The following is a 23102-nucleotide window of genomic DNA, read 5'->3' on the forward strand; positions in this document are numbered from 1 at the left end:
TAAAAACATCATATAAATTGTTACATCATCATCGATTTTTAAATTTACTTTTGATAACCAAGTTATTATTATAATAAATTATTTTTTAATTTGTATAAATTTGACAAAATATATTAAAGATTAAATAGTTTATTAGCTCTTTTTAGAAAAGTAAACAGTTAGTTTATATATATTCGAAACCTAAAAACTTGTTATCTCTGTCGGAGAATTTCAATTTCCAAGTGGAAACCTTCAAATGTATTAGGCTGTAAAAGTAAAAAATAACTAGGCATAGGTATCCCTTAACTGGGTCTTTCGACCATGTTCCTCCACAATAACGAAAGTTCCCCAAAACCGGTTGAAATCTTCAATTTCAAACACGCACGTGTCTCTAAGGTTGGGAAGTGAAAACTGGATGAAATCGACATGGTTGAGGTGTAAGTGTGGTGACAAGGCATGAACACAACCCACCTACAAGCAAGTGTTGCAAAAACTACACTAAATTGATAGACCTATCACGAATTAGATTTACAACAAAGAATCAAAGTGGCATCATGATATGAAGCAGGAACACCGAACACTACATCCACCCCACCTCCATTTTCGAGACGAGTGGGATGACAGCTTTCAGCCTAATGCAGCATTCTTAGTGTGTATTATACACACACATCCTTTCGTATAATGTCTCAATTACTAAAGAAAACTCTGTAAATAATATACTTAGAAACATTCTAACTTAAATTACCGTGGGTAAAGTGTTAATAGTTTTCATACTCCACCACAAGTGGTTCCCGTTTTAAAAAAACATGTTAACAATTAGGCTAATTGATAAATGATCGAATTGTTTTGACCGGGTAAAAACAATCACGACTGGTTTAATTAGACATGTTGATCATGAAGTTGAGCTGACATTAACCCAAACCCGTTTAAACTAAATTCAAACCTATAGTTTATATATTATTACTTTGTATGTTGACAGACATAAATAACAAAATAAAAAAAGAGAATATTTATAGTTGTGTAGGCAGCCAACATATTTATGAAGAGAAGAGAAGAGAAGAACGAATCCAACAAAACCCACCAAATGAAGCTACCCTCTCTCTCTCTCCTCTATTTAGTTGATGTAATCTGACAATATCCTAGATCACCTTTGGAGCTATTATTAATTGCTCCAAAATCAATCAAATCAAACCGTTGTCATGGTGGGTCTGTTTTCAAGATTTTCTGTAAGCAGAAACAACGGCCATCGTCGTTCCCAGAGTGCACTCGTAAGAACCCACCCACATCTTTTCTTCTTCATTGTTTTCTCTTTCTTGCTTGCTTGCTTTACCAACTACTCAGTTTCTCTTCTTTCCGCAACTCGTTTTCATTCATATTATTATTTAACTTATTGTCTTATTGGAGCTCTTTTATTTGGAATATGTATGTGGGTCTGGATGGATTGTTTGTTTGTTTTTGAGCAATTTGCGTTGACATTTAAGATTTGGAAATTGTGGGTTTGACTTCTGATGCTCAAATCACTCTAAATCTGAAATCAAAATTGATAATAAATGTTTCTTTATACAAAAAAGATAAAAAGCTGCATGTAGCTATGCAAAAATATAACATTTTAAGGTAAAACAAACACTGAAAAAATAAAAATTTCATCTCAAATTTGACTTTTGGAAGCGTTGACTTTTACTGCCTGAACTCAAAATTTGGTTCTCTACTACTCTGTTTCAAGCTATTGGTTATCTGATTATTATCATTGACAAACAATTTTTTTAACGTTTGAATAAATCTATTTGTTGACTTTGTTTCCGGTTGTGTGTTTGTTTGTTTGGTTAATCCGGTGAAGGACGAAAGGGATGTTGTTCCAACCGATACAGTTGCAATAGAACCCACAGGAGTTATGTCATCTTCTCATCATGGAATTGAAATAGCAGTTGAGTTTAAACCGGTTGAGCATCCTACCGAGCCAGTTGACATAGATCAACCCATTCGGTGCCCGTTGCCCGAACCCTCAATTCTCAATGTAAGTGATCATTAATCTGGTTTTCTTGCATTTTTGATTACACAAGTGTTTAGTTTTCTTGATATGAGAAAGATGATGAAGAACCATTATGAACACTAGTAGTTGTATGTGTTTCTCTTGATATCATTTGGTTGGATTTTAAAGGTTTTATTCTTTTATATGTTTTTTCTTGAAAAAAATATCCATTTATAGATTAATTTACTAATTGAGGCTCAATATTTTGTTTAATTGATTTTTATTTTGTTAACATTGCAAATCAACACCAAACGATAAAGTAGTTTCGTATCTTGTTTAAACTGGAACAAAGCCAGAGCAAGAATCATAAAATAAATCATTAATTTTAAATAAGTAAATTATAGGAAAATGTTTGAAATGCAATGTTTATTTATCGCTTCTAGTAGTCTAAAAAATAGTCAACTTTTGTTTATTTATAGAAACCACACATGTATAGTTAAATGTTTAAAAATTAAAAGAAAAACACATAAACAAATTAGTTTAATGGTTTTTTATGCACATTACATACGTATTTGTATGTAAGAGGTGGTAATATTAAAAATATGAACCACTGATGATAAATTAAACGATTTAAGTATGTTATTTTTGCTCTCAATAACTAAGTGTTTTGTGATGAACCTTATCAGATGTACGCATCTTTGAAAACTACATCCCTATATATGTGTGTGTGAGTGTGTCAGTATATGTAATTTTTTAAATTATTTATGACTCTATCCAAACGGGTCCAACTGGAAGACAGCTGGTCCTGTTGTGAAATATTTGTACCTATGTCTGCTTGGAATTTCATTACTGGATTGTATTTGCTGACCTATTTGTTTTGTGACATAAAAAGGACGGTAGAATATGGAAAGAGCGTGTGACTGCTGGGGCGCAAAGGAGGGCTGACTTGCCAATAATGCAGGAAGAAGCGGGGGCCCCACCTGGACCCGAGACACCTAGAACAAAGTCACGACCTCGAACCAATCGGATGATATTGCCATCAATCAGTGCACCTGAGCATAACATTCTTAAACTCCTTGAAGAGTCCGGGATGTAATGTTATGTCATAGGTTGCTCAAATCCCTAAAGCATTTACTGTGTTTAAGATTTCCAACATTGGTGTACATTTGTTCGATATTGTTTCTATATATAGTATGAAGACATGAACACAAGGCATTGTATGTATGTACATACTATAAAGGATCTTTACTGCTCTTTACATATAGCTTTCCATGCTAGTAATCCACACATTCATACTTACTAAAGCGAGTACTTTTGGGTGAAATTAGGTAAAATCGAGATGCAATTTATTCATCGGTTCTTGGCAATACGTACCAAGTTTTGAATTCCTAACAATGGGGCTCTTCTTTAATGTTTTCATTAGTCGATTATTAAACAATTTTTTGAGAATATTTATTTGTGTTATCTTTTAAGCTTATGCTCCGCATCAAGGATCTACATATAGAGTTTAATAGTACATAATATCTATAAGACTATGATAATTATAGTTAAGTATATAACGAGTTTAATACGTCAGCACAACCAAGAACGAGGAATGACCTATATTTGGATCACATAAAGAGACATCTAAGAGTTCAATTCACACAAAAAAACTCCCTACGTAACCTTTTCTCTAATGAAATGAAAATCTATTTCCACATGCTTTTGTCCCAACATGTAAGATAAAACAAAGATGCACCTAGATTGCCCTCGAACAATTAGGGGTCATTCATGCAAGGAAGTTGATTTTATCGTGAGTTACGACGGTTATGTGCGGATGCACATCGAATGCAATTATTGTTTAATCTTTTAGACTTAGGTTGGCTTCACATACAACCCGAATGGTGTTGTCGTTGCTCTTTGTTAGCATGTAGTTGCCATGATCAAACACACAAAAACTATTGTAAACATATAGTAGGCAGTTGCAGTTTAGACCATTTGTATCTCGTTTTAATAGGCGACTAAGGTTATGGCATGTTATATATATATATACGACTTGTGTAGGTTTTGCTATCAAATTGGCTATAATAGGAGCTCCATATAGAGTTTGATATTATACGCGCAAATCTTTTTAAACTATGATGCTTATAACTAATTACATAAACCATTGCTCCACTGAGCTTCAAAGATCCCTAATATTCCTCCTAATCACAACGTCGCATCTTAAACCTGTCCGACATCCCGACCAGTTGATTCATATAATATCCATCGAGTTCTACATTTTATGAGAGTTCTCGTTTATGATCACTGTATGGGTGTTAACATACGTGTTCTTCACATTGATCTCTTCTTCATAGTCACCAACCATCACACAGACTAAGATTTACGCGATAGTGGATGGGATGTGAGGTAAAGAGGCTGCCAGATGAAGAAAATGGTGACATTTACGGTTTATACGGGTGGAGCTTATTACTATTGTTAGTGCACTTAGATGTATCTTAGTGATTACAAAGGTTTAGTTGTAATAATTCTTGTCGATCATGTGAAGATTTCACAAAAATGAAAGTGTAGTAAAAGCAAACGTAACTTTATAAGTTTAAATGATTAAATGGCATAACAAAAACCATATACTGAAAAGGTAAAAAGGTAAAAGTATGGGTGTACAAACGGGTTAGACCCGTGAGATCCAATCCGGACCCATTTAATAGTATTCTCAGGACCAGAGGCAAAACCTTATTGTATATAACTGGGTTTGATCGGTTCGGTCTTACCCCGATTTATATAAAGAGAAAATGGTCGACCTGTGTAATGGTATTATAGAACCCGAGACCCGACCCCTTTATAAATAGCCGGGCCGAGTTTCGTGGGTTTTACCCGGTTTATGCAAAGAGAAAATGGTCATACCCATGAGACCCGACCCCGAACCGTGTAATGGTATTCTTAAGACTCAGGAATTGACCCTATTGTAAAATAATCGGGTTTGATCTGGGCCGGGCCTCAGTGTTACCCGGTTTATGTAAAGAGAAAATGGCCAGAGCCGCAATACCCATCCCAGACTGATTTAGTGGGTGTTTGTTTACCACTTTATAGAACCATTTAGATGCACCCGTGTGAATCACATAGACATAAGGGTGTTTGGTTGTTTTAAAAATTGCATCTGAATCTGAATGGAAAATAGAACCTGTTAATCATCGGTCAGTGGGTTTTTTAAGCTGAATGAAAAAGAGGAACCTAATCGATCCTTCCTCAACCGAGCTGCCCTTCTATCAGATCTGCAACCTAATCGATCCCTACCCGGGTAATAATTTCTCTTCTCTCCAAGGTGCTATATCTCTTCATCTGATATGTTAATTTCAGTCTATGTCCCATATTTCTTAGATTTTGAATGCCATTAAAGATTTGATAAACTTTTATGTAATGTTATAGTCATATTGAATGATTAACATAACAAAAAAACTCATGAACTGCATGTTTAGTTTCGCAATCTGTTGGTTATCTAACTTCAAACAACTTTAAATTATCAAATTTGTTCTCCACTGTATCATTTTATTGGTATAAATTTTCAATTAGGGGTGTTAATGGTATAGGGTTACACCAAAAAGTCCCGTTTTCGCCCGTCTGGTCTACTGAAAGCAGGGATTGCGTATAATCCATGGTTGGCCGGGGCAAAATTCTTCCGTCTGTTCTAATGAAAGAAGAAAGTATAATTCACCAGTTGGAAATGCTTATAATCCACCAAGTGAAAATAGGGATGAGCAAATTCAGTACCGGTACCGAAATCGGTATCGATTTGGTACCGTCAGTATCGAATCGGTATTAAAGTTTTGAGTTTCGGTACAGTACCGTACTGTACCGTACCAGTACCGAAACGAGTATTTCGGTACCGGTACCGGTTCTAGAATTTTGTAGTTTTCGGGATCGGTATTTTCGGTACCGGTGCCGGTCAGCTCATCCCTAGTTGGAAATGCTGCCTGAGGTAACAGATACAAATCAACCTGCAAGAAATTGTTTTTTCTTAATCTTCGTAGCATAATATTTAACAATCTTGTAAAAAACAAGGCACCTTGAATGAATGATTCACATATTCAAAGGCCAATTGTAAGCATGTTGATCATTAGATTTCTTTGCTCATGGTTGAATTTGTAGCTCTTCAATCCACTTTTTGATAACTAACTTTGCATCTGCTGTTAAATGCATGTATATCAAGCAGTTGCAAATATAAGTCTGTCCTTTTTTTCCCTTGGTGCTGGTAGGGCATCCGGGTGGTCCAGCGGTTTCACCTGGTCATAACTAGCAAATGATCATACTGACCCATGTATTCATAATTAGTATATCACATGAAACTAAGCAAAAATAATTCTTACAGCAAGCATGTCATCCATAAAGTACACATCAAGGTTTCCTTTAAGGTAGGGAAATGGATTAGCCAAGCAGACCATATCAGCATCATGTACATCACATTATATCCAAGCTCTAGTATTTTAAGTAAATGGCGAGGTCTTCTGGAAGTGAAGTTAAAGAATCGCTGCAAATGAAACCAAAAGCTGAAATTAATAATACAAATATACATGCCATAGGATAGTGGCATACTGTGTTAGAGTTGAGAGGTGTCAATTTTGTTTCGAGTCAAAAGTGTTTCCGACCAAAATATTTCATCACTAGACATTTTAGGGGAAAAAAATGTGTCGGTGAGTTCACGCGTTATAGTTACTTAACGTGCCTAAGCAGATTATTTCAGCTTATTAAATATGATTAAAAAAAGTATATAACTAAAGTTATAATCTACATATAAATGTATGCATAAAAAATAGACTTTTGACATCTTTGATCTCATTTGGCCCGTTTGAGGCAAAACACAACCCGAATATACTCTTACCCAATGGCACTAGGTTGTAGGATTTATTATCTCATTTTTGTGTTTATAGAATTATAGTGACGTGCAGGACAATATTATTATGATTGAGGATGTTTGTATGTTATGTTCATTTTTGTGCTTGTAATATCCCCTAAGTTGTTGGTTGTTTACCTTCGTTGTGGTAATTTGTTTTTTTAGAAATGGCTCAAAAAGAAATGGCACGAAAAAAGGGTAGAACCCATTGGAGTCACGAGGGTATTGACAAAACATTTCTTGAAGCATGTCTTTATGAAATAACACTCCATAGAGTTCAAGGAAGCAGCCTTAAACCAATATCATAGAAGAATGTAGTGGAGAAATTGAAAATAGAACACAACTTTATTGTGGATCAAAAACAAATGAAGAACCATTATGATTATTTTAAATCAAAATTTGTTGCTTGGTCAAAGTTAAAAAACAAAACCGGCAACGTTTATGATCCCGTAACAAACAGTTTTAACTTGTCGGAAGAAGAATGACAAATTGAGATAAAGGTATTTTCTTTGTATAAACAATAATTATTATTACATTTTATTAATCTTAGTATTTTATAATATTTTCACACAGACCAGCAAAGTCGTAGAATCTTTGAGAAGTGTGCCACTTCTTTATCCCGAGCTTTGTATTCAGTTGTTTGAGGGCAATACTTCAAATGGCTTTGACAGTTGGGGGCCATCTTCTACACTTCCTCATCCTTCTGAGGAAGTGTCTACCCAAAATTTAAATGATCTGGAGGATTTCGAATTCACTCAAATGGAACCCCCGACTCAAGGTGTTAGTGAGGAGTCATCCAATCGGTCGAGGGAAAACGTAAAGTTAAGGAAACATTTAATTCAAAGCTAATAGAAGTTGGGGACCATATTACCAAGGTGGCAAAGATGTTGATTGAAAAACACAATCTTTCTAATGACATGGATGCATGCATGGAGAAGTTGGAGACATTGGGATGGGGAGAGCTTGATGCCAAATATCAAACGGCGCTTTTGCTTTTTGGTGAAAGTGCTGATTTGAGGAAAGTGTGGCTACGAATTCCACCACACATTTGTGAGCTATGGGTTAAGAATGCGGGATCGAAGCATGGATTGTTTTAATTTCACGTGTCATGGATAGGATTTTATTTGGATGTTATGTTATGCTATATAGGATTTTATTTGGATGTTATGTTATTGTTATGTAGGATTTTGTAATGTGATGATGTTATGCTAGGATTATTTGGATGTTATCTTATGGATTTTATTCAAATGTTGGTAATTTTTATGACAGGTTGCTTATGGATTTGGACGATGAGATTATAGTGTTCATATTCCTTTGTTGGCATTGGCTAGGGTTAAGCCTCGAGAAGACTTGAAAGGATAAGAGACCTGAATTCGGCATTGACCGGTTATGCATACATGCAAGAATTGTTGCATGGATCTTCTACACAATGTTATGAGATGATGCGTCTTTCACGTGATGCATTTGTACTATTGTGCAATCATTTTAAGCAAAGAAATTGGTTGCAAAGTAGTAGGTCAATAAGTTTGGTAGAAAAGGTGGCTATGTTTTTTATTGTTATAGGGAATAATGAGCGTTTTCTAGTGGTTAAACGAAGGTTTCAACACTCAACGGAAACGATCCATAGATGTTTTCATGAAGTCCTAAACGCAGTGATGAATTTCGCAAGAGAAGTTATAATCCCAACCTCTTCTAATGAATTAGCAAATACTTCAGAGCGACATAGAAAGCTAAAACAAATATTTCCTAGAGCAATAGGTGCATTAGATGGAACTCTTATACATGCGGTTGTGCCTGCTGATCAACAAACTCGTTATAGAGGAAGAGGAAAAGGTGAATGCTTTCAAAATGTCTTAGCAATTTGTGATTTTGATATGATATTCACATTTGTATGGTCGGATGGGAGGGCGTTTCACATGATTCCCGAGTTTTAAAAGAAGTTTTATTTCCAAATTCCGCCTTCCCTTTCCGCCCACCAGGTAATTAATTATTCTTCAACTTTTATTATTACACTACATATTTTTTTTATAATAGTTTTGATACCAATGTTACAGATAAATACTACCTTTGCGACGCTGCATACACAAACACTCGTGGATTTATGGTACCCTATCGTAATACAAAGTAATACAAGGTATTGGTTAGCCGATTTTTGACGGCAACGTGCGTTAACTAGGGAAGAAAAATTCAATCATGCTCACGCACAACTCAGAAATGTTATTGAGCGCTCATATGGTGTTTTGAAGGCTAGATTCCCAATTCTAAAGCAAATGGCTCCCTTTTCTTTTCCAATACAAAGAGACATAGTGATTGCTTGTTTCGTTGTCCATAATTTTATAAAGAAATGCAATATTCATGATCAGTTATTTATTTATGGACTACGATGAGAACACTATCTTTTCTGATATACAAGGTGGAGAAAGTGATGGCCAGTTAGTTCATGACATAGAATGGGGTTCACAAGGCATTCAGTATATGACTACTTTGCGTGACGAGATTGCTAGTCAACTAATTTCAAATTAATAAAATTAATTTTGTATGTGAAGTATTAACTTCTATATGGATTTTAAAGTAATAATGTGTAATTTGGATTTTCTGTGATGTTTTGTATTTTCTTTTATACTTATTTATCATTCGGGGTTTTAAACAAACTAGGGCTGTAAACGAACCGAACGAACACGAACAATGCCTTGTTCATGTTCGTTCGTTAAGTAAATAATGTCTTCACGAACGGTTTACGAACACTTACCGAACGAGATTTTATGTTCGTGTATGTTCATTAAGGAAATTAATGTGTTCACGAACGGTTCACGAACACAAACGAACACAAATAAAATCGGCAGAGCCTAGAGAGTGAGACCGATGTATCCATCAATGTGAATAATGAAAGCCTGTAAACGAATCGAATGTACAGAACAAGGGCATGTTCGTGTTCGTTCATTTAACTTTAAAAGAATACAGACACTTAATCGAATAAATATTTATGTTCATGTTCGTTTATTTAAAAATAGACATTTGTGTTCGTTTGTTTAAAATCTAAACTAACAGAACTGAATAAAGATAAACGAACATGTATGAACAAACGTAAATGAACACAAAATATAAACGAACTTAAATGAAAACACATAAATAAACACAAATTAACAAATATAAAACCTTTAAAAGGATGACTTATCCAGATAATATTTAATTATTTTCTATTAATATTAATACATAAATAAACATAAATAAACAGACATAAACGAACATAAATGAACGTTCATGTTCGTTCGTTTATTAAATAAACGAACATAAACGAACTTCCTGCCGAACGGTTCACGATAGTTCACCGATTGTTTGGTTCGTTTACAGGCCTAAAATAAACAGATACATTTCATTCGGCATAAATTAGTTAAGAGGGTAATATAGTCATTTTGTATAGTTATTCAGATGTTTAACCAAACAGACTTTAGCTTGTTCAAATCATACTGGCACAGACTCTCTTAATCATTCAGACCTATTTATGATTCAACACTTAATGATTCAGTAATTGCCAAACAGCCCCTTAATGTTATTCTTAGGACCCGCCTGTAATATGGGTTTGAGGGGGTCCAATTTTCAGTAACCGGGTCGGGTGAATATCATTATCAATATTTAAACTTAAAACAAATGGATTCATCCCAAATCGATCCTTGGTTTCTTTGAGGAAAAGAAACCTCAGGCTTTGAATCAAACACACACACAAATCCTCAATCCTCAACACAGTCGCCGTGAATCAGTGTGGCGATGGCAGCTCTGGAGTACCTGGATTCTCTTCGTAGCTCTCACCCGGAGCTATCCGATTGGTACAACACGCTTGCAGATCTCTACCAAAGGAAGCTATGGCACCAACTCACTCTTAAGCTCGAGCAATTCGTCGCACTCGCTGTTTTCCAGGTCCTTTTTCATATATTGTTTCTTTGATTATTAATTGAGCTTATTCACTGTTTGTATTACGTCATCCAGGATTTTATTTTGGTGAGATTTGTGGTAGTGTGTATAAATTTAGGGCTTATATGGTGTGTTTGTTTGACTTCGGTGTGCTTTATTTTAGGTTTTTGGCACTATAATTGATATTAGTTTTCGAGTATTAGATGTAAATTTCATAACTTGATCATACTTAGGGCCAGTGTTGTAGAAATCGCTAGTCGGGCGAACTAGCGATTATTCGGATTGAAGTTTATATGTAAATATACATATATATACCAAATTTTATATATAAAATTTTCGGTTTTGACCGATATTGAGCAGATAGCGATTAATCGGTGGGGCACCGACTAGTGATTAAACGGAACCTACATGGGATTTTTACAACAATGCTTAGCTTGGGGCATATAGTAAAGAAGAATGCTCGAATCAACTCTATGCTGTAATGAAGTATATGAATGCTTGATTCCAAAATGCCATGATTTGATGATTTTTAAGATTTAAGAACAGAGGTTGAGTTTCTGTTTTAGCGTTAAAGCCAAGTCGACAACCCAATGAAAGAAGAAAAGTATCTTGTTCATATATTAAATGTTTTATGTGGAAAATATTAAAAGGTTATACATTATGCTTTATTCCTTTATCTGGTATATCTAATTATCTATACGCATATAAAACTTCTTTGTGAAAACGTAAGACAAATATACCTGTTACTATACTTATTTTGGTATAAGAAATTAAGAATTAGTTTTGCATTGTTAATAAAGTGAAAAAGGTTCCTTTGATTTGGGAATGTGGGTGTATGATAATTCCTGTGATATGATATATCTTCTATGTAGCTCAGGAGTTGTAGCAACCTTACATCTAAAGCTTCAACAAGTTGCTTAAATTATAGAGATCCTAGATACAATATAGGGGAGTTGGGAAAATTGAATACGAGGCTGTCACACATTGTAGCTTAGATGCAAAACATGTCAAAACAGCATAGTTTGATTAAGTTACATCAAACTATGGGATTTAATATAGTGTGTGCAAACTAACTTGCTCATTTCACTTGCGGTTGATTGCAATCTATGCAATTGATATATTTTCTTTGTTGATGTTTTATAACCTAAAAGTGTCGTCTTGCTTTTTCATAGCACTCAAAGTTTCATTTCTTATTAACCACCTTCATGAATGAAAATGTACAAACACCATTGTACAAGATACTAAGAAAAGATGCAAGAAAGTGCAATTAGGGTTGCATCATGCATGCACACCAGTAGCTGGAAGTTTTTGTATTGGGTAGTGGTCGCATAATTGGCCTGCATATATATCATTTCTGACTTGATTTTGAAGAAGAGTATATATGATTTGGAAGACAGCTTGACTTTTTATTTGAAGAAATTTAATTAAAACTATGTAGTTCTGATTTACTTTAACCAAAACAATGTTTTACCTTCAAGTAATAAACATATCCATATGCAAGTCCATATGCTAAAACAATGTTTTTACTTTCAACAAAACCTCCTTCATCCTATTTCTTCTTATATTTTGGGTTTGGTTGCACTAAATGTTCATAACCATGGGAACAACCAACCAATCAATTTTAAACAGTTACAATTCATTGTAAGCTTATTTGTAGCGTTTGGGTATCATTATATTCTAAAATCAAATCAATATTATTAAAGTTAGTACTTGGTAGTTAGTAATGCATACTCATGTACTTCTTGCACTTTCTTCTTTGATTTTTTAGGTTGACAGTTAACTGTTAGCAGCTTTAAAAAAAAAAATACAAATAAGCTTTATTTCTCTCTCTTTTTTTTAATTTCACATTTATGCTCATGAACTCCTTTGTTATTTGTATTTCAGGCTGGCGATGCTCTCATACAGCTATATAATAATTTTATCACTGACTTTGAGACTAAGATCAATCTTCTCAAGCTTGCACATTTTGCTGTTATAGTGTCTCGTCAGTACTCAGATAAAGTTGATGCCATCAGCTATCTTGAAGGAGTGATTGAAAAGCTCAGAGCTACAAAAGAGTCGCGCATAGAGGAACCAATCCTTTATATTAAGATGCAAATAGCAGCTTTTAATCTTGAAAAGGGCGATCAAAAGGAGTGCAAGAATCTTCTAGATGATGGGAAGAGTACACTTGATAGCATGACTGACATTGACCCATCTGTGTATGCTAATTACTATTGGGTGTCGTCTCAGTTCCATAAATCTCGCCAAGAGTTTGCTGAGTTTTACAAGAGTTCTCTACTTTATTTGGCCTACACCTCAGTGGAATCTCTCTCAGATTCATTTAAACTGGTATGTTTCAATGAAATTAGTTACTTAAACATTTGATTCTTAACTTTTAGTTTACTGATTTATGTTTGTGTTTACAGGATCTTGCATTTGATCTGTCTTTATCTGCTTTATTGGGAGATAACATTTACAACTTTGGAGAACTACTTGCACATCCAATAGTGAGTACCACTTGTTACCTTTTGACATGATATTGTCCTTTTCTTATGTGCTCCACAACTTGGTTTTCTTCAAACCACATTTATTTAGATTGATGATTTATGAATACAGCTATCCAAAAGCTTGGTTTTCTTCAAACCATGATATTGTCCTTTTCTTATTGTCCTTTTCCTATGGTCTATGATAAATTTTATATACATGCTATCCAAAAGCTTACATATTATGTTTATATGTGATTAGGATATAAACCCTCATTGTAGCTTCTAAAGTCTCAAGGAGAAATCCTATTTGTTTGTGTATATGTGTGTGTGTGTATTGGCAACTTATGCATTCAACCGCAATGTACATGTGTGCATATGCAATTATTAGCTCAAGAAAACCCTCTGAGTAAAAACCTGACCTGGAAGTTTCAAGGAGGTTATTTTATTTACTCACATGATGTAACGAAATTCCTTTACGAGCTCAAAAGGTAATTACATTAATTTGAACATGTGCAGATTAAAAGTCTACTTGGGACAAAGGTTGAATGGCTCTACTATATTCTTGAAGCATTCAACGCTGGAGATCTTGTTCGCTATCAAGAATTATGCCGTGTTCATGCAGCGTCACTGAACGCCCAGCCTGCTTTGGTGGCGAATGAGAAGAAGCTTCTAGAAAAGATTAACATTCTCTGCTTGATGGAAATTATCTTCAGGTTTCTAATCTCTTTGCAAACTTCTTGCATATTTTAACTACAGAAGCTGTTTTTAATACATTCTTTGTGTGCATGCAGTCGGCCATCAGATGACAGAACCATTCCATTGACCATCATTGCAGAGCGGACTAAACTGACAGTTGAAGATGTTGAATATCTTCTCATGAAGAGTTTATCCGTAAGTCTGTTTTTTCTTAATTTATAGAATATCATTCTTGTCCAACCTAAAAATGGCAATTGATAATGAATAGAATAGGCTGTTGCGACACATGTACTAAGTGTGGGTATCAACGAGCCGAGCCACTTGTGAGCTGCTAGAGACTGGCTTGCTAAAAGCTCTTTTAATAAACAAGCTCGAGCCAGAGCTTCATATACCGAGCTTGGTTATGTTTGCGGGCTTAAATGGGCTTATTTTGTACATAATAGTATTATAGTAACAATTTTGTTTAATATAATATAATTTATTTTTACATAATAAATGCTATTACATAATATAATATTATGTTTATTGAATCATGTATATACTTAAAATTATAAAAATAGATTATATACATATATATGTTTGTGTGTGTGTGTATGTATATGCAATAAAGCAGTTAACTAGTAGTAAAACTATCTGAGCTGGGCTCGAGCCTGTAAAATTAATCACGAACATAACTATTAAAAATAGTAGATGCTTGGATGGTAAATGATGGGTATAGGCCTATAGAGCATAGGTTGAGGCGACACAAAAAAAATAAATAATGAGTTTGTGAATGAGTATAGATACATGGTCTTATAAATGGGAATTTTAAGTTTATTATTCATTATGGATATGGATTATGTATATTTTGCAGGTGCATCTTATTGAGGGGATAATTGATCAAGTTGAAGGAACAGTTTACGTGTCATGGGTGCAACCTCGAGTTTTGGGAATAAGTCAAATCAAATCTTTGCGTGATCGGTTGGACAACTGGGTTGGGAAAGTACACACTGCTCTGGTATCTGTTGAAGCAGAAACACCGGATTTAGTTGCATCTTAAGTTTTGTATTTCGACAATATTGTTTCTTGTTTTGTAATACTTATGAGGATAGTTTGTTACTGTGTCGATGATGATGATGAAGTTATTGTGTGGTGGGTTAATTTTGTGTAAGATACCTATTTGTTTTCGTTTTTGCTTTGATGCCAGACTGCAAGCACAAAGAATCGTTGTGGAACGTTTGTTGGACCCAAATCGTTTTAAGCTTATCAATGATCTACTGTTTCACTTTGTTGCATTTTTATTGTAGAAATAATGCACCACCTAGGGACGTACTATAACATGTACTTATGCAGTATAGTTGAAATGTAAATAAACGAGTTCAGGTTTGTTTAAACCTGAATCTGGCTTGCTTAATTTTAAAAGATGTTGACGTCATCTGGTTAAGAGCATCTTATTGACCTGTTTCTCTCATTTGGATGTGGGGTATTTGTAGGGCCTATTATAAGAGTATTTTTTTGATTGAGAGAGAGCTCTGAAAAGATAGATTACCTGCCTTTTTCTTTTATCTCGGGGGAAATACGATATGGAGGGGTTAATTCAAAATCGTCTGGTACATTAAGGTAGTGCTTGGTATGCAGGAATGACATGAGGAATAAAATGATTTATTGCGTGGGAATGAAAAAAGTGGTGTTTGGTTGCTCAAAAGAATGGAATCATTCATTACGCATGGAATTCCATTCCATCAAAACCATTTCTTCTCACCCCCTTCTATTTTTTTCATTCCATTTCTCCTTCACCCCACTTTCTCAACAACACCATCACCTAACAAGAACTACCATCGGCACCACTACCTCCACTGCCGCCACCGCCACCTTACCACCGGTGTTACCACCGTCACCGCCGCTGCCAACAACGTCGTCATAACCATCGCTGCCTGACCATCACCGCCACCACCAATGTCGTTGCCTGACCACCACCACCATACCATACTACCATTGCCATCACTATCAATTCTACCACCATCACCCCTGCCGCCTAACCACCACCACCATTTTTGTTGCCGGAGCTATCACCATCGCCATTATAGTTTTTTTTTTTGATTTTTTTGTAAAAAGTATTTTGAGATAGAATGGTTTTTATTATTTCCATTTCATTCCTACAATTCTTTTTTTATTCCAAACAAAATAAACTAATAATTCATTTTATTTCCGTATGTTAACCAAACAAGACAAAAGAATGAAATAATCTTTTTCGTTTCATAGTCCAAAAAATAATGAAAACACTAGAGTGAAATTCACCCCAGGCTTGTGCCCAGAGAGGCTCGAGCTCTCGAGTCTCACCTCAGCATAACAGCAAAGTAACATTAATTAATTTTATAATTTTAAAATAACATTAATTAATTTTAACAAGAATTATGATAACCACCGAGCCTGGCCTCCTCCAGAGTTTAAACCTGACTTAACTTTCTGCCTCCTTAAACCCCCCTACCACCACCACCACCACCACCACCACCACAAATCTATCTGCTCACCGTCATGGAATCCAACCTCCAACTCCAACCACCACCACCACGCCAACCAAAACGCTTCATCAAAAACCAAATCCCAGAGTCCATCACCAACAACCCAGCCCTCAACGCCGCCATCTCCCTCCTCCCTTCCAACTACAACTTCGAGATCCACAAATCCCTCTGGCGCGTCCAATCCACCCGCGCCAAGCGCGTCGCCCTCCAGTTCCCCGAAGGCCTCTTGATGTACTCCTTAGTCATCTCCGACATCCTCACCACCTTCGCCGACATCGAAGCCTGTTTCATCCTCGGTGACGTCACCTACGGTGCATGCTGCGTCGACGACCTCTCCGCAGCCGCTCTCTCTGCCGACTTATTAATCCATCACGGCCACAGCTGCCTCGTCCCCGTCGACCACACCGTCATCCCCTGCCTTTACGTCTTCGTCGATATTAAAATCGACGTCCAACGCTTAATCGAAACCGTAAAATTAAACTTCAAAGCTTTTGATTCGGTTCAGGTTGTGCTCGCCGGCACGATACAGTTTGGGACAGCGATTCGAGCTGCGAAAGCGGAATTGGAAGGTTGTGGGTTTAGGGTTTTGGTTCCGCAGTCGAAGCCGTTGTCGGCTGGGGAGGTGTTGGGGTGTACTGCACCTACTATACCAATTATACCAATGAGTCAGTTTAATAATGTAAGGGAAGTTGTTTTAGTATTTGTGGCGGACGGTCGGTTTCATTTGGAAGCGTTTATGATTGCGAACCCGAGGATTAAGGCGTTCCGGTACGATCCGTACATTGGGTCGTTGTTTTTGGAAGAGTATGATCACAAGGGGATGAAAGAGTGTAGGAAGAATGCGATATTGAGGGCGAAAAACGCGAGAAATTGGGGGATTGTGTTGGGGACGTTAGGGAGGCAAGGGAACCCGAGGATTCTCGATCGGTTGGAGAAGAAGATGGAGGAAAGGGGTTTCTCGTGGACGATTATTTTAATGTCGGAGCTATCGCCTGCGAGAATTTCTTTGTTTGGTGAGTCGGTTGATGCGTGGATTCAAATTGCGTGCCCTCGGTTATCGATTGATTGGGGAGACGCGTTTGTGAAGCCGTTGTTGACTCCGTTTGAAGCGGAAATTGCTCTTGGTGATCTTCCGGGTTGGTGGGAAAAAGAAGATAATAAGAAACATGTGGTTAATGAGAACTCCGGTTGCGGTGAAGGTGGTGATTGTTGCGGGAAGATGGGAAATTGTTGTGGTAACAATAATAATAGTTTGAAGGGTTTAGAGGAGAATGTTGCGGATTATCCCAATGGATTATTATTCTCAAGACGGAGGAGAGTGGAACTCTTGCTACTCAAGAAAGCCAACGCGCCCTTTGCGTAGGAACACTGTTTTGAAGTGATAAGTTATCGATTACATGTTTTGATTTTGTTATATACAAGAAATGCAGTCTTGGATGCGGATGGTGGACTAAATCGAGGCGGTTTCTTTATAAGTTTTTGCCTTGCATCTACATCCATGTGAGTTCTCTCCACTTTGTGCTGATATTATTAGGTGGTTCTGTATGTTTTTGTTCTTTTTATTATATTAGTAATTCATTGTAGCCTTTAAATTTTGTTCCTTTAATATGTGGCTTTACTACCAAGATTTTGATTGTTTGATAGTATTACTAGGAAGTCACAAATTATTTACGGAACCTTTATTCTGTTTCGTAACTATAGTTATCAAAGTATAAGGTGTAAAATGAAGGATTGTATCTGTGATCAGTTTTAGCGGCATTTTAATGAATATTATGAGATCGGTCGTTTTTCAATCTTGTAGCCTAAAATGGTTTAGGCTTTTCGTGTTCTCGGTCGTAGAATGAATTTAAATTCTTTTATCTTGTTTGCTTTGGAAATTAAGGGAGTTGATATGGAGTAAGTTCTAACAAATTACTTCAACCAAAGGAATTTAGCATTCGATTAGAGTACGAGCCTATGCTGTTTACTAAAATGCCTTTAAAACTAATAATATTCCCATCTTCATATTTCTCCTGACATCCCTCCTCCCTTAGTTTTGCAACTAGACCTTTTGAAATTAAACGATAACTGATTAAACCGACATACCCATCTACGATTCAGGTAGATCGGGTTTCGGGTATGAAAAATTGAGTAACCTGCGTTATTTTTGGTTTGGGTATATGTATGAATTTTACATTTTTTACTTGAATACCCCTTTTTAAATGTAAGTATAACCCACATAACTTGGTTTATTCCCAAAACATCGGTTCAATTCAACCCGATTCCTTTCCTATGTCGCTTATTATCAAAACAAGTTGATACCTTCGCATTCCCCAAAACAATCAATTCTCATTCAACAATCAGTCACTCTCAAATCTCAATTAATTGATTTATTTCCAAATTTAGGGGTGGTGTTTGATTATTTTAATTGGGTTTTGGGTTTCAGGGGGTTAATCGGGTCAGGTTATTTGGGTAAATTATCTGAAAATGTCACCCCAAACCGAATAACAACTTTGATGTTCGGGTTTCAGGTTAATCGATTATCAAGTTTAAAAACCATAAAAAATACAATCCGTATTTCGTAATTTAGATCTACAATTGCTTCAAAAGGATACATTGCCTTGCATAATGTAAGTTCATACACAACCAATATCAAATCAAACCAAATATGTAAATACAAGTCAAATCAAACCATTAAACATATCTAGGCTTCATATTGAGATGAAATGAATCATTATTTTGTGTTGTTTGATAGACGGGTAAAGACGAAAGAATGGAATGCAATTCATTTAAATGACAAAAATACACCACCCTTGAAATAAAGAAACTTTACCAAATTCGACAACATTATCCAATTAAAGTTTATATTATTGAAAATAAAAGATTTTAAAATAATAAAGTTTATAAATTACATAAAGGATTCCAACTAAACAAATTCATCCAAAATTCACCGCTAAAAATTAAAAATAATCCAAAATTCGTCATATATCATGTCAAACAGAGTCGACAACCGTATTTTCTACTCATCCAAGTTTGTGGTCTTTTAACAACCTTAAAAAGCATTACCATCGCTTCCTCATTCCGTTCGAGCTTACTTACGATATTGTCACACTCACGAATAGTCAAATCCTCAACTTTGTTCATCTCTGTCACACAATTCCTCTCTATTGCTCTATGTTCCATAACTTTGTTGAGTGTATTTGTAGCCTCGACAATACGCATACGCGTACCAGTTATTTCCGCCGACTCTATCTCTATTCATTAAAGGATCACATCTACTACATCTTGTTTTCTTTTGTTGTGTACTAGAAGCATATATATGAAGGGTTGTTTAGTTGTTGATTAACATCTATATAATCTCATTCATCTTCGGTAACCTCTTGTGCTTTTCTGCTTAACTCGGATTTAGCAGTTGTTTAACCATCTTTTTCACTTATATGATCTTGGCGAAATTCAATACACAAGTTCTAATAGTGGGTGGTTTCTTTTCTATCCATTTGCTACAATTTTGTGCACATAGCAAGCCACAACATCATGATCAAAGTTAAAAAGAATATAAAAAATAATAATATAGAAATAAAGTATTCACATCTCGCAAAATAAACCAAAAAGTGTTGCATTTTATAGGATTTTGACTAGAAGTCTTTTCTATACTTGTATATAAGCTTGCCCAATAGGTTGGTGAGCGTCAGTCATGCTTATTGTTGTATAAGCCAAACTTGCTTGGATTGTTTTGACGTTATTTTACTAATCTCGTGAAAATAACGTTATATGTGTGAACCCTTGGGTGGGCAAAAGTAAAATTGCACTAATTTTGACGTTATTTTACTAATCTCGTGAAAATAACGTTAAAAGTGGCGGAAGGTTAATCAGGCATCATGTGGTGGCGTTGATAGCCGAAAGACAACGGTACATGCACCAATCAGCCGGTGTCCCGATGATTGTGTCTTATGTGTCTTATGTCCAAGGCTTGATGCAAAACTACTATCGAGTCGGGGGTCTCACCGGAAGCAGCCTCTCTATCCCTATGGGGTTGAGGTAAGGTTGTCTACATCTTACCCTCCTCAGACCCTACCATAGCTTTGCTATTGGTGGGATATACTGAGTACGATGATGATGATGATGATGATGATGCTTGGATTGTTTTCTTGATAGGATATCATGCACGACAGACTAGTCACTCATCATTGTTTTTGTATGTGACACATATATTGTTTTTTATATGTGACTCTATATGCGGTTCTTCTTTTATTCTAGTTTTGAGAAGTGATTGATAGTTTATCGAAGCTAGATAATGAGTTTGAACATGTCTTCTTTAATGTTGTGGGTTTGAACATGACTTTTTCAATGCGGGAGAGTAACAACCAGCAATCTTATTTGTCGAAATTGGCATAAATGCAAAGCCACATATAATGTCACGATTAAAGACAATGAATAGCGATGGGTCTCGAGTGCATGATATCCTAGGCTCCTAGCATAGAACAATAAAAGTGGTTTTAGCTAGTATTACAATAAGGACATGCAAATGCTTCCCAACCTATTTGACAAGCTTATATACAACTACTTTGTAAATCACATATGTTTGTAGCTTTTTATTTGAGATATAGAAAAGACTTTTGCCAAAATCATATGAATTGCAACATTTTTTGGTTTATTTTGCGATTTGTGGATGCTTTGTTTCTATTTTATTATTTTATGAACCTCGATCATGGTGATGTGGCTTGTTAGGTGCACAAAAATGCAGCTAAATGGAGAAGAAATTTCATCACTGCTAGGTCTTGTCTATTGTATTTAGTAAGGATCTAATAAATGTTAGGATTAAACGCGCAAACGAAACCGAACACACACACGAAAGCAATAAACGAACACGAGGATTTAACGTGGTTCGGTCTAAACTGACCTACGTCCACGGGTGGCAACTAGGTATATCTTTATTGAGTGACCGAATATTACAAGTACATAATGTTGTTTATATAGAGACTGAACTAGGGTTAGTAAATTATTATGCAAGAAATCTAAACCGGGCCGGGCTTGGGCCCGACCGCCCACACCCGTCTCCTCTTTTGACTTCATATAATAAACCGGGCCAACAAGGCCTACGAACCCAACAATCTCCCACTCGGAGGCCTTGAGTACTCTCGTCTGCACTCCTGATTGTACTTCTGTAATCTGAACATTAAACTTCTTCTAGTTGCCACCGCCTTCTCATCAATTAACCTGAAGGCCCGTTGAAGCTCCCCGGAGCTCCAACACGTCAGTCATGGCTGAAACTGCCCCTGACCCGTTCTCTGTCCCTACCGGCTCCCACTGTAACGAACTACCGGATCCTGAGATAACCTGAGAACAAACACTCTCCATATTCAGCAAGTAATTCATTGGAGAGACTTTTACAGCTGGAATACTGGTTTTCTTAATCCACTGTCGACCTGGAACTGTAACTGAAACACGACCTGTGCTCCCACTGTCACGATGTCCCCCAACTGATTTAACCTTCCTAGCTCGTTCATCCTGAATCTTCACTTTGGCTCTGGGTTTGTTACTTGCAAAACGAACCTTCTTCTGCCCACGAGATTCTGTGAACCGGATTTTGTCTTTCACCAAAACTGGATCCACTCCTTTCGATGACATATCGACCATATACAACGAACCCATTTTCTTGCCACGAGCAACAACGAGATTCCCTTTGACTACTTTCCACTGCCCATTCCCGAACTTAACATCGTGCCCCTGGTCATCCAACTGCCCAACTGAAATCAAACGTTTCTTCAAACTTGGAATAACCCTCACGTCTTTCAAAGTCCAAGAAGTACCGGCTGAAGTTATCAAATCAACGTCTCCCATACCCGTAACCTCTAAAATATCATCATTCGCTAGTCGAACCTTTCCAAAATCCCCAAATTTAAGACTCTTCATCGTTTCACTACAGTGAGTGGCATGAAACGATGCACCAGAATCCATCACCCAAGCATCAACGCTACTCTCAACACTACAAACCAAAGCCTCATCACTACTGACCCCGTCATCTGTGTCGTCTTCTGTAACGTTCACCTCTTTCTTACCATTCGGACACTGATTCCTGAAGTGTCCTTTCTCTTTACAACCCCAACATTCAATATCCTTACGAGTCTTAGACTGACTCCTCTTCCTGCTCCCACTGCCTCTACCTTCTGTGACTAGCATATTGCCTGATGATTCACCTGAATTTCTGCGTCTTGAATCTTCTCCCAGAATCAGATCTCGAATCCCATCGAAAGTAATATTTGTAGACGAACTACAAACTGCAGTCACTGTTTGCGACCAACTGTCGGGCAAAGAGGATAATAACAAGAGGCCTTGAACTTCATCATCAAACTTAATGTCAACTGACACTAAGCGGGACAAGATCGAATTAAGATTATTGATATGAGTTGTAACTGACCCACCCTCTTTCATTCTTGTTGTCACTAGCTCTCGGATAAGATAGACCTTATTCGCTGCCGAAGGCTTCTCATACATGTTGGATAGCGCCTCCATCATACCACGTGCTGTGGTTTCTTTCATGATGTTAAACGTCACATCTTCCGACAACGACAAAGTAATACAAGCCCTAGCTTTCTTGTCTAACTTATTCCAATCTACTTCTGACATCTTTTCTGGTTTTTCATCCTCAAGCACTACATCCAAGTCTTTCTGACAAAGTAGTGCCTCAATCTGCATCTTCCACCAACCGAACTTCTGTTCGTCAAACTTCTGTA

General features: G+C 36.4%; 2 protein-coding genes and 1 pseudogene across 2 annotated transcripts; all 3 read left to right on the forward strand.

Annotated features, from left to right (window-relative positions):
* Positions 1–1163: 1163 nt before the first annotated feature.
* Positions 1164–3137, forward strand: LOC143548828 (uncharacterized). Its single transcript, XM_077039899.1, has 3 exons — positions 1164–1247; positions 1817–1993; positions 2841–3137. The coding sequence occupies exons 1-3, from the start codon at positions 1179–1181 to the stop codon at positions 3042–3044; spliced, it is 450 nt and encodes a 149-aa protein (XP_076896014.1). The 5' UTR covers positions 1164–1178; the 3' UTR covers positions 3045–3137.
* A 7376-nt stretch (positions 3138–10513) lies between these two features.
* On the forward strand, positions 10514–15124 carry LOC143548837 (26S proteasome non-ATPase regulatory subunit 13 homolog B-like). Its single transcript, XM_077039905.1, has 6 exons — positions 10514–10730; positions 12609–13055; positions 13133–13213; positions 13709–13905; positions 13984–14083; positions 14742–15124. Exons 1-6 carry the CDS (start codon positions 10581–10583, stop codon positions 14925–14927), a joined length of 1161 nt encoding a protein of 386 aa, XP_076896020.1. The 5' UTR covers positions 10514–10580; the 3' UTR covers positions 14928–15124.
* Positions 15125–16402: 1278 nt separating this feature from the next.
* LOC143548829 (uncharacterized) lies at positions 16403–17934 on the forward strand (annotated as a pseudogene).
* The last annotated feature ends 5168 nt before the right edge of the window (positions 17935–23102 follow it).

Source organism: Bidens hawaiensis, unplaced genomic scaffold (assembly GCF_021521415.1).
Source record: "Bidens hawaiensis isolate Kalapana, Puna unplaced genomic scaffold, B.hawaiensis_p1.1 tig00015256_1, whole genome shotgun sequence".
Taxonomy (NCBI): domain Eukaryota; kingdom Viridiplantae; phylum Streptophyta; class Magnoliopsida; order Asterales; family Asteraceae; genus Bidens; species Bidens hawaiensis.

Bases quoted from the DNA above. Each gene is read 5' to 3' on its own strand.
- LOC143548828 (XM_077039899.1), top strand. From the start codon at position 1,179: ATGGTGGGTCTGTTTTCAAGATTTTCTGTAAGCAGAAACAACGGCCAT. The intron at 1,248-1,816 runs GTAAGAACCCAC...AATCCGGTGAAG, and splicing joins GTCGTTCCCAGAGTGCACTC to GACGAAAGGGATGTTGTTCC. The intron at 1,994-2,840 runs GTAAGTGATCAT...TGACATAAAAAG, and splicing joins CCGAACCCTCAATTCTCAAT to GACGGTAGAATATGGAAAGA.
- LOC143548837 (XM_077039905.1), top strand. From the start codon at position 10,581: ATGGCAGCTCTGGAGTACCTGGATTCTCTTCGTAGCTCTCACCCGGAG. The intron at 13,906-13,983 runs GTTTCTAATCTC...GTGTGCATGCAG, and splicing joins TTGATGGAAATTATCTTCAG to TCGGCCATCAGATGACAGAA. The intron at 14,084-14,741 runs GTAAGTCTGTTT...TATATTTTGCAG, and splicing joins TTCTCATGAAGAGTTTATCC to GTGCATCTTATTGAGGGGAT.